Source organism: Megalops cyprinoides, chromosome 4 (genome assembly GCF_013368585.1).
Source record: "Megalops cyprinoides isolate fMegCyp1 chromosome 4, fMegCyp1.pri, whole genome shotgun sequence".
NCBI classification, from domain to species: domain Eukaryota; kingdom Metazoa; phylum Chordata; class Actinopteri; order Elopiformes; family Megalopidae; genus Megalops; species Megalops cyprinoides.
Genome location: NC_050586.1, coordinates 22,661,593 through 22,680,451, shown reverse-complemented (window position 1 = coordinate 22,680,451; position 18,859 = coordinate 22,661,593). Strand labels below are relative to the sequence as shown.

The window sequence follows — 18,859 nt, the reverse complement described above, 5'->3', positions numbered from 1 at the left end:
AAAAGAGGAGGCACTGCACTTGAGAAAGAGCGGAGAGACAGAGAGAGAGAGACAGAGAGAGAGAGAGAGAGGCAGGTAAGCTCCACACTGCACAACTGGATCCACGAACACGAAGGCCTGAGCCGTGAGCAAGCAGGGGAAAAAGTGAAAGAGAGAGGGCATGCCATTTTATTTTCTTTTTTTTTGTTTCATTTTGAGAATTCACTCTGCTGGAGCTTTGGCTGCCTTCTCTCAGCTTTTGGTGAGGCTGAGGGAAAAAAAAAGTAAGTGAGCAGAAATGAAAACAATGTTTGATTATGACTGACATGGTGTTACAGTGAAGGAAACATACCCAGCCAGGCATCGCTAAAGGAGCTAGAGGAGGAAGTGTGAAGATAAGAACCACTGGCTTGGATGCAGTGGCCAGCTGGCACACCTTTTTTTGGCAAGATGGCACTTTTTTTCCTGCCAACAGAAGTTCTTGGCATTTTACACTCCCTATCATGGGAAGCTGCCTCCCAGTTTGGTTATGGAAACACTCTGAAATAGGCAATTGAAGCAACAGAGATATCTTAATCAAGAATGGGGGACAAGATAGCAACAAACTACCTTGCTGCATGGTGCCCCCACCCCCCCAGATTCTCTGAAGCAGAAACAAACCTTCAAACAAACCTTCAAACATTGGCTGTGGTCCTCTCAATAAGGCAGTCAGCACTGGCATGACAGACCATTATTACACTACAACTGATGCTTGCTTGTAAAGACTTGCTTGTAAAACTGGCCAACGTAATCTTTTCATACCTTTCAGCTACATAATACATTGTTGTCTACATTCACTACACACCAGACCTGGGTTAAGTTGCTCAGAGCAACTGAGTATGGAACTCAATGTTAATACGGTTTAGTCTTTAACCAGCTTTTACTAAGAGTGCATACAATGCAATAGTGGCTAAAATAGCTGAAGAGGAGTGCAAGGGTGTGCAAGGGTATGACGTCAATGAAATAACTGCTATCATGCCTTATGACCTTCCAGCAAATGCAGAAAGGGGAAGAGACATAAGCGTATAGTTTAAATCCCATTTAAGCAGTACGTTAGCCGTGCCATCCAATCGCTGATTGACATGGGCCAGCAATGAGAGAATTCTTATTGGTTTGTGGGCTGAAGATAACATACAGAGGAGTGCAGAGGGGAAAATCGGTCATGCCAACCCCATTCCTTATGGTTGCAGTCAGTCTGTGGCTCGCAACCAGCATTTTCTGGGGCGCAGACGACGTTACTTAAGACAAAGTAGTGTATGTTGTAAGCGCATGCATGCATGCACCAGCAGAGCTGTCGCCGGTGCAGTTAGTGAAACAGTATCTGATCCGTCGTCAGAAAACCCGCTCCCGTCCATTCTCGTGCTAGGAAAGGATGCCTGTATGAGCGTGTTCAGCTTCAGATGAGCAGAAGAAGCATAGGATGCCTGGCACTAACCAGAGGTACGTGCATGCTCTCCCCACACTAGAAACCTCAAAACCTCAAGCTGTGCAGCACTTTAAAGACTTGCCTTCAATTTGCATGCCATCACAAGAGTAAACCATCAAAAAATTATATGCTATGTGGCAAAACAAACAGCCAGAAAATGATGCTTTGACAAATCGCAGAGCTTTAAAAGTGCTTATGTCTTCTGAAATGGTTGGCGGACACCTGCTATGCAGCTTGAAATTTTGCATTTGTATTGCATAAACTAACTGATTAGTCGTGGGTATTTTCTTAGCTCAGATCTCCATCACAGCTTATTAAAACCAACCCACTCCCTGATCGAAACGTGGCTTACATAAGATTCTCAAAATGCTGCAGTAGAGACTCTTTACATTAACTCTTCAGAATTAATGAAACACCTTTTCAGTAACATCATCTCTCTTTTTTCAAGGATAATCGTAATAGTAATAGTAATAATAATAATAATAATAATAATAATAACAACGACAATAACAATAACCATTACTTTTTCTTGAAATGTAAGACAAAAGGCTGATTGAACACAACCCCCAAACCCCAAAACAGCCCCAACACCCGCCCCCCCCCAGCAGCCTTAATCCCCAAAAATCAAAGCCCCATCGCGTAGGTGAGAGGAGAACATGCAATGAAGATAGAGAGAAAGAGACAGAGAAAGAGACAGAGAGAGAGAGATTAAAAGAGAGAGATTCCTGAAGCGGGTCCCGAGCGGACGGGGCGGGAGCGGGGGGAGGGGAGGGGAATGGCGAGCCGAGACGTAAACCACAGCACATCGTTGAGGAGAAGCAGGCAAGGAGAGCAGCAGCGTCGGGGCGGAGTCAGTCCAGGGCAGATCTGTGGGGGGGGGGGGGAGGAGAGAGAGAGGAAGACACTGAGTGGAGGGGCACCCTAGAGAAGGCAACAAGGACAAGGTGAAAAAGACGGGGGACTGCGTTTCAAAACTCATCATTCAAATGATTCCCAGGGACACTCCTTGCTCTGTGCATGTCTGCTGACTCTGCTTTGGATAACTGATTAGTAAATATTTTGGGTATTGTAATGACAAACTCCATTTGGCTTCTTTCAGCGGGTATGCTATTGCTGCCAGGAGTAGCAGGAGTTACACTGCAGATTTTACAACTTTTACCACTTTTAACTTCTTTCTTGGCCATTACTGCACATTTTACAACTCCCAACTCAACATGGTAAAAAGTAACCAATTAAATAGCTGAAGTGTTTTTTCCCCTGAGGTTTTACAGCAGCTGTGTTCTGCACTTGGTGCTCAGCAACCACCCCTTCACTTCCACGCTGATTTGGAAGAGGAGGCATCCATTTTTCTTTCTTTGCTGCTTTCATCTCCATCTTTCGGCTGTTGCTGTCTGCAAGTGGATCTTTGCAGGGGGGTAGGGCTCAGTACCCAACGTACAAGGGCCAGAAAACAGAACACATCACGTTTAACCCTTTCAAATCACATTTCCCGTGCCCATTGGAGATTCCAATCGATCAACCCCTTTGGCCCAAAATGTAAACACTGTAAACAAAAATGATTTCAACAATTTACACCACAGGCGTGGGGCCCATTGCAATGGGTCGCCTGGCCTAAAAGGGTTGATGATCAATGTTTCCAATGCGGAGATGTGGTCAACCCTACTGAAGCACATGCTCCATTTCTCTAATTGAAAACCTCAAAGGGCAGAAACTGAAATGATGTCACCGACAAACTCAATAAGCAATAATGGGAATTGAAAGGACACATGGCAATAACCGCCTGTCAATACTTTGCCAAGTGTGCCTGCCAGCACACGCAGCATGCAGAATATCGAAACTGATCTGATCTGCCCACAGGTCAAAAGTCCAGTGCCTACAGAAACAAGGAACAAGTCACACAGAGGAACGGGGGTTTTGTCCCTCTAAACCACCCTGCTGCTAGGCCAGTGCTCAGACAGTGCTGCACAGTGCAACCACAATCTTCATTCTTCATCCTCCCCTTAAAACAATCCTTTGCTGCTTTTGCTGCTGTTAAACTCACTTCTGAGTTCTGGTTCCTTTTGTATTAATTAATTAAATCTTTATTGGTTTAATTTAAATTTCTGAAGAAAAAGAATACTTTTAACCTTCAGGTTGGTTGTGTTTTTTTTTTTTTAAACTCAAATGCTGGAATATTAAAGTCTAGACTGATACTGCTGCACTTAATTGAGTAATTATGCCCAGTAAGGGAATTGGCTGCAGCAAAATGAATGAACTCTGCAGCTCTGGGCTGAGAGAGACCCTCTAAAGAAAGGGTGTACTATTCTGACTTACAATGCCACTTCAAACTAGGGTACGCTTGGCTTGGTTTCCCCTGTGATAATTTAATGCAGTGTTTGACTTTCTTCAATCTGAAAATGAACTTCAGGCTCTGGTTAGACTTGCAAGATGCACTGTCCTGGGAATGGAATATGCAGTAGCTTTACAGTGCCCTTTGATTCAGTGCTAAGCGGGGGCTAAAAATCACGGCAAGACAAAAGCACGCCGGGCAGCTGCGTTCCTTTCGCAGAGGCGACATTTGCTCGCCTGACGCCGAAGGGAGGCCAGGTTGTCCCTCGCTCACAAGCGTTTACCTGGGTGGAGAATTAGGACCTGAATCCTGGTTGGAAGCGTGCCGTCTCTTCAAAAATCAGCTCCTTCAGTGTCTCTTTGGGCAAGTCGTCCAGCTCCATGTCAAACTTGAACGGGGCCTCTGCTACAGGCTGTCGAGGGGGAGAAGGGAGGAGGAGGAGGAGTGGGGGGAAAATCAAGAGAGAGGATGAGAGGGGTGAGTAAGGTGACCAACGTTATTTGTTCAGTTATCTCCCTCTAGTTTTAGGACAGGGATGAGTATAGGGGCCATTCAATGCAGATGGACACAGTTTAAGTGTAAGCTTTGTACATTGCTAGGTTATGTTAAATGCTTTTGCCAAAACTTATTTTACCTGCCTTTATCAGACAAAGCTCAATTTTTCCTAGAATTTAAAAAGAAAAAGAAAATGGAGATGGAAGAAGAGAGAATCAAACGGACAGAGGGAATACGTCCTTGAAGAGAAGCGAGCAGACCTAGTGCTCATCTCGACCTACGCCCACACAGAAGCAATAACTAACAGTCTCCTCCGCGGGGGTGGCTCACTAACTGGACTAATGAAGAGAGAGGACAAGTCCATTCAATTTCAGTCTGCACTAAGAAATAAATCATGTCCAATGCTGTCTTACAAATATTTAGCCTCACTGCCCATTCCTCTGACGAATGGGAGTCTGTCTTAAGATGTTCAACATTCAAGAAACTACATCTGAAGGGACCAAATTTAGTTCTTGAAAGCAAAAGTTATTCTGAGCTTATGACCCTTTTAGAACAACTTTCAAATTAAAGGGCCAGCTTTACCTCATCTGTGGGGTCGTAATACTGCTCCAGATAGGGGTGGGCCAGGGCCTCCTCCACTTCAATCCGCTTGTGGGGGTTAAAGGTCAACATTTTGTCCAACAGATCCAAAGCTGGAACATAGAAAGGGCATAGGCTGTTCCAGGCACAGTAAATCAACATGTGCGAAACAGTCTGGTATCAACTTTGGGCAATGGCTGATGGGAAACATACAGCATTAACCCTCAAGTACAGGATCAGAAAAAAACAAACATGCAGCAGGACACCAACACATCGCAGTGCCCCAGCCCTGCTTCTCTTACTGACATTCACTATTGAAAATAAAACCATTGTGGAAACCAAGGTTTCTGATTTCTGTTTATGGCTACACAAGACTGAATCCAGAACATTCCAGTCCTGGGACAGGCTCTTCAGCCAATGCTATTAACCGGAGAAAACCAAATGGAAATATGTTAACAGTGACGTACGCATGGGAGTGGGCTGGGGGACTGCAACTCATAAAAGAATGAGTAAATAAAAATAAAAAAAAAAATCAGTGCAATAGCCTTGCTATTCTGTTATCCTCACTGAGGCAGTCCAAGAGTATGCCAAGAGCCCATCTGGCCTCAGACAGACAAGCTAAGATGATGGGTGATGAGACTGAGCCCAGTTTCCAGAGGAATAGAGGGTGTGGGGAAAACGAAGTGGGCTGACCTTTCGGATCGGCGTTAGGGAAGAGGCGGTTCCAGGGGACCTTGCAGCGGAGGGGGAGGGACAGCAGGTAATTCCTGGCTTTAATGTTGATGATGCAGTTGAGGTCTTCTTGGGAGGGTGAGCCCAGAATGCCTGCAGGAGAGATGGGGGGGTTGTTTAACTCAACCTCTCTCCTGCAAACACGATGTAAAAATGCAGCATAAAAGCACACTCATGAGCCAGTGGTTTGAAAAACGGGGGCAAGCTCATCGGGCTACTTCATGAACAGGGCTGAATCTCCCTCGTGAGGCTCCTGACAAGTTCAAGAAACCAGGGGAGATTCACTGGCCCACATTTATCGGGCTGAAATGTAGCAGATGCACTTAACATCTCGGATACTGTCAACGAAGTTTGTCTACGCGCAATCCAAGTCAACAAGGAGATCAGAAACAAGCACGCCATTCCTCAATAACAGCACAGACTGGAGTATTGAGAGGTCCCACAATCGCCTGTTCTGCGGGGCTAATGACATGAGGAGTAATCTAAATGTCGGAATGACGCTCGTTATCATTAAGAAAACATCTGTTCAGTGGCTCTAAACAAACAGTCATTAAAGAGTTCTATGGCAGGCAGAGTGGAGGCAGAGAGGAAATCAATCTTTCATACTCCACTCAGCCAAACAACACAGGCATCTGAAACCTCAGGTCCCAGCGGAGGTCTTTTATGATTTATGGATTCCTCTCTGACGCAGTAAATTTGATGGGCGCATACCTTGAGCTGAAACAATTCTGTCTTGCTTTCTGAATATATAGTGGGCAATAAAACATTCTTATTATGCACAATACAGTGCATATGCACATTGTTTTGTAGTGAATCTCCAAAGCACGAGACTGAGAAAATCTCACACCTCAAAAAACGCACAACCTGCACCTCGCCTGACTACGACATAGTGTCAGTTCGAAGGCTTTGTCACTAACAGATGCTGAGACAGAGAGGAATGGGAACTACTATGAACTACAGCCCAAAGAGCTGGTCAGGTCCTGTTTGTGTTTTCATTCCTTTCCATTTCCCTTCCCAGAAGCAGCCCACCACCAGGTCAAGCCAATCAGGGGAGACTCAAAAGTATCAAATTTGACAAGCTGGCAGACCATCTACTGGTGAAGTAAGCAGAAAAGTAAATGGTTGTTCTTGGATAAATGTCTGCTATCAGGTAGTACAAAGTATGAAGCATTTATCCTTCATCAGTCCAGAGATCAGCCAGCTAAAACAACGCTCACAACCTTCTAGAATCATAAAATGCTGTTCAGCTGAAATTTCCCACAGCCAGTAGTTCCCTGGCGTTAAAACTCTTCACTGGCTCAAATGGATGCTGTTGAGACTGACATGAAAGGAGTAGGGGCTAAGTGGCTCTAGCAAGCAAAAATGAACTTCTGAGCGAATGGCTCCTGTAACAAACTCTGAGCACATGCTCGGCATGGAAACAAATGATAAAGTGCTTCTTACTTGATTCCACCTAAGAGCAAAGGCATTTTGCTTCTCATACTTGTGCCAAAACTCCTGCTTCCTGCTTCACACTTCTGGTTCCTGTTAGCTAGCACCAGCTTAGTTATGGGGCTAACGTAGCACAGTTTCATATTGCATGCTTCTAGTTAAGCCTGACAGAAAAGAAAGTGGAAAAGCATGCAGAGCCAGAACTCCACAGTGCGGTGTGGTTGCAGTTCCGACAGTGGAAAGGCCTCAACTGTGTGACAGACGACTCCCCACAAATCATGCGGCAAAGGATTTATTCATCCAATGGACACCATTTGGTTCGAGCATTTATTTATCCGTTTTGCACCTTTCTGCAGCCATAATTTTGGCTTTGTTATGAAATGTGTGTTCCAGCGACAACAAGACTTTCAAGCTAAACAAATCATGACTTTGACTCAGTCAAGAGCACATCTAGAAACTATGGTTGATAAGTGTGGCAAATATTAGCCAAATAAGTGAATGCTGGAAAAAAAAAAAAAAAAAAGTTTGCAGGATCTTCACATCACTAAAATATCTACAGATATAGACACATTCACTGTATTCAGTGTGGCGAGGCATGGCTGAGAAAGTTCATGTCTGCAGTTTATGGCTGATAAATGTGCCAAAAGAGACACACGCATGAAATCCGTCAAAAGTTGTAAAGTAACTGTAAAAAGCTGTAACTGTCAAAATGTGTAAAGAGCACTATTGGCAGCTGTGCTACACGGTTCAGGGTAAATGGCTTCTCAGAAAGGAAGACGTTTTCAGAGTGCGGCTAAATGTTTGCTCAACTAAAACAGCACCATGCGATTATCCCAGCTATAAACGCTGCAAAGGATTAAACTTCTTAATCTAATTTGAAAAGTTCAGGCATCGCTGCCACCTGGCTTTGAGAGAGGATACGTGCTCAATCTGGAGCGTTTGCACAACCGCCACGATACCCGTTACAGCATTAAAGCAGTCCAGTGTGAGAGGTGAAAAAGGAGGAGGCATAAATCTGTGCGTATTTACCCAGAATATGGTTCAGCTGGTCCAGGTAGTGCTTCCCCGGGAAGATGGGTCTGTTGGACAGCATCTCTGCGAGAATACAGCCCACTGACCAGATATCAATGGATTTAGTGTAGCCCTGAAAGCACAAACCCACGTTGCCATGACAACAATGCCCTTGGCCCAGAGACAATGAAAGAGGGAGCACATTTTGCTGCTCTACTCTTTGCAGTGAAAAAGGAAAAAAAAATACACACTGCTGTAAGAGGAATACAAATCAGAAATAAGAATCATATCACTTTCACATGGGTGCAGTGGCAATTCTCTCTCCCTCTCTTCAAATCAGATATTGCATGTATACTAATCCATCGAACACTGGCAAGGGACATCAACCCAATTGCGAGGCGATACTGCACTCATTACAGCTGATGGAAATCTAATCATGCTGGAGCAACCCTTGATTGGACGAGTGCATATTGTTTCCCTTTCTCTGTTCAATTATGTACACAAGCCAAAAAAAAAAAAAAAAAACCAAACTCGTTCTTGCAGAACCATAATTTCTTTCCAAACACTGTAGTACAAATAGGCTTTGCATTGATTAAGGCGCTCATACAGGCAGCACTTGCAATCAATCGGCTTTCGTGACTCATAACGGTATTCCAACAAAGAGGGCGTTCGTTCTCGAAACAAGCCTGCTGACGTCACCCTTGCGCCTAAACCTCAGACTGCCTTTGTCTCAACATGCTCAGTAAACTGGGAATGCCCAAAGGAAGGCATAATCCATACATACACACACACATGCAGACACTTGTGTATGTACATTTATTTGTGAACGAAGACATGCACAAAGACACACACGCACGCAGGCTCAGTCTCCTTCCACTTGCTTGCGACTCGAACAGCCTGCAAATAGCTGCATAAATAAGTGCATCCCTAGAAAGGGTAGTGAACTAGGAAGGGCAAATAAGACTGGACGCGCTGCTGCATCAGCTGCTTCCAGCTGCCACCTTTACGAAGGAGATCACCACTGAACGTGAAGATTTCCTCAGATGTCTCAATCTCAATTATAATATCACGACTGTGAAGCCCATAGACACCAGTGACAAACAAAGCAGGGCTAATTTTAACAGTCGTGGCCAAACATCAGAACTAAACTAAACTTTCTAAAAAACACTGCATGCTACTGCACTCTACAAATTGGCTGATGAATAGCTGGATTAACATTTGCAAAACAGCTCCTTCGGTGACTTGACATCATTGCCATTGAGACATTATTCTGATCGGAATTCATTTTTCGGTGTGACAGCTGTCGCAAAACAGTTTGTGATGTATGCGTGAGTGCTTGCCGACTGGCGTTGATTCTCACCTTGGAGTTAAGCATGATCTCGGGCGCCCGGTACCAGCGCGTGGCCACATATTCTGTGAGGAAGCCGGTGTGGTCGTGGTCTGGGTCTGCCACACGGGCCAGACCAAAGTCACAGATCTGGAAGAAGAGTAGGGGGTGGGGGAGCAGGGCAGAGGAAGATTGCCATTGGCTAAAGGGTACATCTTACACACAGTGGAGGGAGGGGTGCAACCCTTACAGTTGAAAAACCACATACGTGTTGCGAAAAGCTCAATGACCTCAGTCTTCAGCCGCTCTGTCAGTGCAACAGCCTTGAGGGAATGACTCACTTGTGGGAACACACTATTAGCCACTTTGTCTTATTCAAAAAGGCAGTGGAAAACTACATTATGTGGCGAGCCATTTTTCCAAGGAGCGGTATCTGTGGTAGAATCTGCACACCTACAATGAGCTGTCCTTTGGACCATCAGCCCAGCAGTGCATGTTGCGCAAGCTTGTGGCACGGTAAAACTACCTTTCCCCATGGCAGTGCTCACAAGCTGAACACAGGTCGCATGCAGGATACGCTCACAATATCATATGCAATATCAAGCAAATAAAGATAATATCATGTGCCTGCAGAGCTGACTGTCTGCACACACACATTTGGAGCTTTTGCACATTTGCATGTGGTGAGGACACAGCAGAGAGGGTGGCGTGGCTAGGGAAAGCAGACCTTGAGATCACAGGTGGTGTTGAGAAGCAGGTTGGAGGGCTTGAGGTCACGGTGCAGCACGTTAGCCGAGTGGATGTACTTGAGACCTCTCAGGATCTGGTACAGGAAGTAGCAGATGTGATCGTTGCTGAGATGCTGCGTCTTCAGCAGCTTATATAGGTCGGTCTCCATCAGGTCCTGCACGATGTAGCTGTTGAAGAGCTGAAGTTAAGAAGAAAAACCAGAGGCACAAACACAGGGCCATTGTCCTGCTGGTACCCAGGCTGTATGGAGAACCTGATTGCTGTGCACACCCCCAACTCTTCCTCGTTTTCATTTCTTCCTTTACTTTTCTGGAGCACTTAAAATTATTTAACCGATACAGAAACGAATAAGATTGTCGGACACTGGACAGGCTGTACAAGAAAAAAGTACCTTTTCACAGGATTTTTCTTGATGTTATTTAGTATTAACCCCCCCCCCCCCCCCCCCCCACACACACACACACACAAACACACACACACACACCCCTCAGGAAATTCAGTTAGAAGTTCAGTAGGAGCACATCATTGCTTGTAAATCTAAAAAGTACATGGAAAAGAAGGTTGGCGTTTCTATCAAAACTTTTGCAAAGCCTAAACAGTTTGAATGCCTACTGCATTGATCACACTTGCAGACTCTTGTGTCCTCAGATGAACTCAGCCATTGAACCTGACACGGAGAACATCAACAGTAACTTGAGAGGAGGAAGTTTATAAAGGACTAAATATTTGCGTAATGTTGAACAATCATGTTGAATGTAGATTCCTTTGCTTAGGGTTCCCAGCTGTTTACAGAGAGGGATGTTTTACTGAATGGATACTTCACGACAGACATCACTGACCAAGATGGTCAGCTGTGTAGATATCCTAATACAGAGGTTTAGCCAAGCGGCATCATAATACATTAGAATCACATAAACGTACGCTCTAAAGTGCCCCTAAATGGCTGGTTTCCAGCTATCTATACACCATTAACAGTCTCAGGAATTTACTATTAATATGAAACTGCATAGTGCAACTATCAGTTATCCTGAGATTAATGAATACCTTAACTATAATTTTTAACAATAATTGCTTTCTTACTTTCCTGGAAAACCAAAATCCAGAGATCTGGTTGGATGCTGTAAGCATACTGTAAGCAGCTGACCCTTGACAGGGCAACCACTCATTTTTGGTATCTTCTGTGAAAACATTCCAAGGGATAAAGGTTTCAATGGGCTCTGTCTGACCTGCCACACGTCACAACGCCCACATCTTGAAATGCTCATGCTGTTAACATTTGGCCTTCTGCAATTCCTACTTATTTTATGGAATTTATCTCGTTGGTCACTGCCGTTTCAATCACGTATGCCTTGGGGAAAGGCAGAAGAGGGCACGCTCGCGAGTTTTTTTTTTTTTTAACGTAAGTGCATGCTTGGTTATTTTGAGTGCATGTTTTGAGGTTTTTGATGTGGCCGTTTCAAATGTTGCCTGCATAGCAAAACAAATTACGTGAGGAAATGTAGTCATTGAAGCATCATAGTTAACATTTTGGTCCACCAACGAAAATAGCTGTTAAATTATTTTGGCTGGTGAATTTTTTCATCTATTTCTACATCATACCTGGATTCTGCAAGGCAAACCACTAAAGCACTAGCCAGCAAAATAACAGCTAAAGTTGACAACTAAACCATAGTAATATTTACTACTGCTACTACCTCTCCTTCTACCTTTCTTTTTCTGATGGTATGTACTTTTCGGAACATGGTCTTCATTTTTCTTAATTCTGTTCAGTCTAATAGTGTCTCCATATTTTCTTAATTGATTGTATATTTTAACAGCTGGAAGTACAATGTGTGTTGGAAGACATGGCAAATGGAAAAGTATACTTCTCTGACCAAAACTAGCTAGCTAGTTGTCAAATCAAGCTGAATCTTACCCCAGTACAAGAATTTGCATTGGATAAACCAGAAATTGCCCAGAGATGACTAACGTGAGTTTTCACCACTGAAAAATGACAGGGGGGATCCTACCATTGACTTACAGCAAAATAAATAAATAAATAAATAAAAAATTGGAACTGGATTGAAAGGGGTGTGTATTTGGCCACCTTGCGCCAAGCCGTTTTTGTCTAACATAGCAGTTTCTGGGTGTGCTCACAGACGTTACCTTTTCACGGGTAAGCAACATCATGAGGCTGAAAAATGGCCAGCTAATTTATGACATGGTGAGCCAAACCAAAACACAGCGACCCTTTCTAGACTGAGCAGTAACCATCATATGCCACTTATCTGTCTGCTGGGCAGGCTACCCTTCAACTGCCTGGGTAGAGAACCTGCAGGTGTCTTGACCGTGTGGGACCAGGAATTCTGGGACCAGGGCCGAGGAGCTGAGTTAATGTGGAAGGGCAGTGGCCTTGAAAAGGATACACGTCTTTCATCTGGTCGATGGAAGGTGCGCGGATGATGTCATTGATGCCGATGATGTTCTCGTGTTTGAAGCGCAGCAGGATTTTGATCTCCCTCAGGGTGCGCTGGCAGTAGGTCTGGTGCTCAAAAGGGCTGATCTTCTTGATGGCCACCCGCACTTTGTTGTCCCTGTCATAGGCCGAGCTGAGGGGGGAGACAAACAACAAAGAGGGCACTTATTGAATTTTCTATTACGCTGCTTTCAATCTAATCGCACAGTGACCGCTCAGGCATCATCTGAACCCAGAAACCGAGGCTGGGATACATCACATTTGCACTGCACTAGAGGCGAGGTTTGGTCCTATCGCTTGGATCTCACTAGTTTGGTTAGCTTAATACAGGGATACAGAGTAAAGGACCCCATGACAGAATGAAGAGATTAGAGTGCAGGTTCCTGACACAAAGTAAATGGGAGGCAGAGAACGAGTTCCCAGACTACAGTGGACTGGATGGAACGAGAACACCGGAAAACAAGCTATAGTTTGAAGCAACCAGTATTTCACAGGGGGCACACTATTTTAGGGCACCTGCTGTAGTTCTCTTTATCAGGAGTTTACACATAAAGCTTGACATTCATTTGAAGCATTATGGAAGCATTATGTCCTGTTCTAATAGTCAGTCACACTTACTGGACTGGCAGGGCTACTATCATGAATGGGAATCACAAGACCTGCACATTTTCAGAGGGAAAGGTAAAGATGATGACTAATCCTTGCGTTAACAGACCTGTAACTTACAGTGTATTTTCTATGTCAATCATGTACTGACTCAGAAGGAAATTGTGCAATAATGGAAGCGTGCACAAAGAGAGGGAATGTGTTTTTGGTACGTGTATCAAGTATATCTGTTTATCCGCAATGCCAAGGTCACCATGTCAGATCTATCCACAACCGATGCTGAAAGAGTGTGCAGAATCTGCAGAAGGCCTCATTTCCTGAGTCATGCTAATGAATTAAGCATGAATGACACAGAGCCTCACTTTTAGCTGAAGGAAGGGCAAATGGAAAACGAGGCTTGAAAACAAAGGACTTAATAAAGGGATGGATAGAGGAGGGGGGGGACCGTTCCGGAGCGCCTGCGCTGAGCGAGAGAGACTGCAGCTGTGCTCCGGTGAAACATTATCAATGCGCCCCTCAGACACAGCCCCGGATAGCCGGAGAGCGGCGGGCGGAGGGCACCAGTTGCACAGCACGCAGCAGGCGCTGCAGCTGGTTACTGCAGGACAGCCATTTTAAGATGCTCCCCTTCTCCCGTTCGGATAGAAGAGACGAGGACATCGTTTTTCTGAGCGGCATCTCATTCTGTGCATTCCACAGAATGTCTGTTGCGTGAAAGCAAAGAAACGGGAGCAGACGCAAAGCGCGCTTTGCCAATGTGCTGCAAAATGCCTTGCTACAGAGAAACGGGAAGCAGGAGAGAGGGGTGAGCCTTTGGGTGCAGTGGGAGTTTCCGGCAGCGACTGGCGACTCTCGCTGCCTGGGCGGTAAATGCCACCCTGCCCCCAGCCGGGAGGAGTGGCCTGCTGGCTTCGGTCCTCCAGCGCGTCATTTCCAGGACTGGCGGCGGCCGCTGCTCTTTCCCGGAGCGGAGCGAGAGAGTGACTCAGGGTCAGTGCTGGGGTTGGGGGTGTGTGTGTGTGTGTGTGTGTGTGCGTGTGTGTGCACGCACACAGGGAGGGAAGGGAGGCTCATTAGCTGGTTGGAGGGTTGCCAGGAATCAAGGCGCAGTGGAGCGAGGGGAGGGGAGGGAAGAGAGGGAGAGGGAGTGAGGCCCTGCACAATGCCAGCCTTCAGCGCTCGTCTGCCACTCCCTCCCTCTCCCTTTCACCGTCGTTCGGACCCCCAGCCAAGACTCCCCTGGGGCCTGGCAAATGCCAGGCTGCTGTGGCTCCCAGCCATCTTTTCACTTACTTTCCATTCAACTTACCCCTTGCCTTCAAAGCAAGCTCCAGTCACTGTCGTAAGTGAATAGGTTTTTAATTTAATGTATTTTTTATTATTCCACCTGTTTTACGGGTATGCAAGGTCTGTATAAGCAGGTGGTATTGTGGAGTAGAGGTGACAGCTGTGTTGTGAGTTTGAGTCCTGGGGGGGACAGCTGTTATGCGTACACCTCTCTGTACTATATTTCTCCAAACAGGATGATTCCTGAAACAAACAGTCCGCAGGGGGTGGGATTTTCAACATGTACAGTAACACTTCTAAATTACTACAATTTGGAAAAAACAGCACTTCAACTGGAACACAGACAGCAAGCTGTAAATTTAAAGCATGCAGAATATGCTGAATTATGAACAAGCATCAGGTAAAGAAGATTATACAAACAGTCCTTAAAGCAATTACAGTAAAAGCTTTTCACCTGCTCAAAAACCCCCCTAAATCCTTCATAATTACATGGAAATTCCACTTGGGCAGAGGGGAGAGTAAAAATTATGACGTGTTCAAAGTCTACTCTTCACAAAGCATACGTTGGTCAATTGTACAAACTAACCGCTCTCCCTCACACACATTCACAGCCAGAATTAGGCTACTCTAAGGGATATAAACAAGAGCCAAATTCAATTAACCCAATTCAAATATAAAAAAAAAAAGTCTTTTTATACTCATTAACAAAAGCTGAGCTCACCATTTCAAAAACGGTTGTGTAATTTTTGTTAAAAAAAAAAAAAAAAAAGTTATCTATGTGTATATGCCCTAGTGATGCCTTATCAGCATGACAAGGGAAATATTGAAGCAGTGTGGCCTCAACAAGAGCTGAAATAAGGAAGGAACTGAAAAACAGCCTTAGTCTCTTCTCTTGACATCTCTCAACGGTTGAATGTTCCTTGTTGACTGGGACCACGCCGCAATCATTCAGCAGCAGAGCGTCAGTTCTGCCAGCAGCTACCTCAACATAGCTTACCTTCTTGTCTGCTTTTCTCCCCACTGAAAGTACACTGAAATATTTCTGTTCATATTCTTAGTTTTTCCACATTAAAATAAATGTTTTGTCTAAAATGCATGAGGATATAAAGATATGAGGCTATTTATTCATCAATGTCATACAATCTGCGACCATTTAATGTCAATTAATCAACCTGGGAAGGAAGTGCTTTTCCTGAGCAAACAGTTTTATGACGAGCAGTGAAAGTCAGGGACAGGCGGACACCATTAAGATAACAGGCAATGGAAAGAAGCTCTACACGTGGTACAATCCACTTCTCTGTCTTTCCCTGGAGTCAAACTGTATTCCCTGAATGCTATGGATTGTAACATGCTACAATGCATCAGACGATGCAAGTCAATACTTAGAGGAAGCAACATTTGCCTAAAAACAGCAAGAATCATGTTTTACCCTAAATATTGAATACTTAGAGAGTAAAATGTAAAGCAAATATGCTTTGAAAGCCTTATTTACATGATCCTTCATTCTATCCAGATATATACACCATAGGTTGCCTCCAACAAAAATTGTGCCTGTGTGGTCCTATTAAAAAAAAAAAAAAAAAAAGATATACTTGGGTGGTTCCTCTGTCCATAAACTGGGAGTGGAAAAGAAAGAAATGCATGTCATGCATACCAATCAAGTGTATTTAAGTGTTCTACAGTTTGGGAAGCAAGGAAAACTTTGAACTTTCAAAAAGTCTTTCAAAGTCTTTTCAGGCCTGCTCTTGTTTATGGTTAATGGTCCTCAAAACTACACACTGCCCTCAAGGTGTTAAGTGCTTGAATACTTGTAATCTTATAAATGAACAGGTCAACCAGAAAAACAAACAACCTGACTTCAAGAATTAATAACAAGCACACACACAAAGACATACTGGCATAGTTATGTCATTGCACAGTAGATACATTTTACTGGTGCCATATCCACTGGACATCTTCAATTCTAGCTATAACCTATCGTTAAAAAACAAAGGCATGTCACAATAAACATGAATGTCCCCTGAACAATGGAGAAGTATAACGTATAACACGGCTGACAGAAAAAAAAGCAAGTTACTTTTCTGCTACATTTTTTTTTCCCTTTCATAGTGTATCTAGCCTCTTCTGCCAGAGCAGGTTGAACTCAACCGCACTGCGTGGGAGAGAGCAAAAACCCTACTCTTTTTCAAACCACAGGAATACTTTTTTCCCCCTGTCTGTCAACAGCTTGCTGTTACACAGAGGGCTACACACTTTGATGAAGCTGTTCCATTCCGATCCGCACACACGCGGACGCGAGACTGTTCCAAAGGAAGACTGATGCTCACCAAGATGCGACACTGGAAAGGAAACACCGGTCGGGTTTTAGACCAGTTAAAGTGAAGACGCTCGAAAAGGAATGAGAGTGGTGCTCGGGGGGATCACGACTGCTGCTCCATGGCCGCTTTACTGTACGGCTGTGGCACTGCTTTTTTTGTGGCAGCTGCTGCAAAAGAGCTGTTAGGTGCGGGGGCAGCGGCGCCACACCGCATCATCTAGCAAACCCTGTGTGCAAGTTCTAACAACTCTCTGAATGCACACCCTCTCTTCCCTCTCCAAAAATAATTTCTGACTGCGGCTACAGCAGCAGTGCGGCATAGTGCTAAGGAGCAGGGCTGTAACACAAATGTTGCAGGTTCATTTCCCAGGAGGGCCACTGCTGTTGTAACCTCCCACCCAAACTGCCTCAGGAAGTACCCTGCTTTGTAAAAGGATAACATTTAAAAAAAAACCAAAAGATGTGCAAGTCACTCTGGATAAGAGCATCTGCTTAATGTAATACAGAGGAAACACAGAGGAAAGACAGGACTGCTGTAAGAACAAATAGTCACCAAATTTTACAAAAAAAATGACCACAAAACCCCGACCCCCCCACACACATACACACTCCCCACCCCTATGCAGCCCATCATGCTAGAGGTGACCTAAGGTGTGCTAAGAGACTAATGCGAGCTGGTCTCTCAGAGGGGTCACACAAGTTTTGCAGAGTCAGCTCATCTAGGTGGATACGAAATTGAGCAATGTGACAATGACACACTGTCCAACCTTCGAGGGACAGAGACCCACACCATGAGTCCAGCGGTTTCACTGGACGGGAGAGGTAGCCAGTCACTCAAAACATCTGTCTGGAAATCCTGCTCAACAGGTGGGAAACCAGCAAAGTTCAAAATGGATGGCGCTGCTGCATAATCATCGTTATTGGTCGTGCCACGCCATGTCTGCAGTGAAAGGAGATAGTATTGAGAGAAAGTGGCTGTCTGGGCCGATTAGGATTTTTTGCAGCCGACAGTACCCCGGCTTAGCTTCAGGCAGGTGCTGTCTGGGTAGCTGCTCAGAAGCAAGGCTTTGGTAGAAGGCCAGATTACAGAAGCCTGAATGGGTCAGAATACCAATGATGCATTTTACCCCCGCAAGATCAAACGCAGAAGATTTCCAGTGTTGTGAAAGCAATCGCCTAACACTGTAATACTTGTAAAGCCTCATGTGGCAGGGCTCAAAGGTTGCAGCCTACCAGGGACCCGAGCAGTTAAGAGCATGTAGGTTTGCGGCCGGCCCCTGCAGATCAGACATCTTTGATCTGCCAATCTTGCGCATTTGCATCTGGGTCTAAAAGGGTTAAGCTTGAAAGAAAGTAAAGCGGAACAGATGTGAAAGATGCCATACCCACAAAACAATCAGATAAAGAAAAGTGAGGAGCTACTGACAGCTTTGTTTTGTTTGCTGCAAATCGTGTGGACTAAATCTGGAAGAAAGCTACCCGGTTCCAAACAACTGAGAAAACAAAGACAATCCACCAACACCCTATTGTCCCGGAGTATCCAGTGAAACACAGAAGATAGCAGTAGTAGCAGGCATAGCCCCTGTTTGTTACTAAACAAAATGAAAAAGTAAGGAGTCATTGCTTAAAACTGCAATACAAATACAGGCAGGGAATAGTCATTTTAATAAACATTGTACAGTTAATAAGTACATCACACACACCAAAGGGGTCAGATGCAACAAATTAAAAAATATTTTGGAAGCTGAACTCAGTATTATCATGCATGAGTAATAATTACATAAAGATTTCGCAATGCTGCATGTGATCATCTCTGTTCACACAAGGACGACAAGGTCCTTATGTTCTATTAAAAAAGTGGATTCTTCCTTATTAAAGCTTCTCCTGAAGCACTGTAGGGTTTGAGAGTTTGCATTTTAAGCTCTTGGTTTTTATGCACTGAATTCTGGGAACGGTGAAAGTGTGGCTGAATCCCGAGTGCTCAGCTCCTGGCAGGCACGACGGTTAGCAAAGGAGCGGGGGGTGGGGGGGGGGGGGACTGTTTCCGCGGGAACTGACTACAAGATTTAACCTATATTGCAGCAAGAGCTGGTGGT

The 18,859-nt window shown here is 44.7% G+C and overlaps 1 protein-coding gene across 1 annotated transcript in view; it reads right to left on the bottom strand.

Moving 5' to 3' along the window:
- Window positions 1-2,092: 2,092 nt before the first annotated feature.
- The window catches only part of mapk1 (mitogen-activated protein kinase 1), a 32,819-nt gene continuing 16,052 nt past the window's right edge, over window positions 2,093-18,859 (bottom strand). Inside the window, exons 2-9 of the mRNA XM_036526099.1 lie at window positions 12,504-12,686; window positions 10,076-10,265; window positions 9,382-9,498; window positions 8,040-8,154; window positions 5,541-5,672; window positions 4,851-4,960; window positions 4,057-4,185; window positions 2,093-2,311 (exon numbers count right to left, since the gene is read on the bottom strand). Of these exons, the coding sequence (XP_036381992.1) occupies window positions 4,069-4,185; window positions 4,851-4,960; window positions 5,541-5,672; window positions 8,040-8,154; window positions 9,382-9,498; window positions 10,076-10,265; window positions 12,504-12,686 (964 nt within the window). The 3' untranslated portion in view covers window positions 2,093-2,311; window positions 4,057-4,068. The remainder of the gene's footprint in view (window positions 2,312-4,056; window positions 4,186-4,850; window positions 4,961-5,540; window positions 5,673-8,039; window positions 8,155-9,381; window positions 9,499-10,075; window positions 10,266-12,503; window positions 12,687-18,859) is intronic.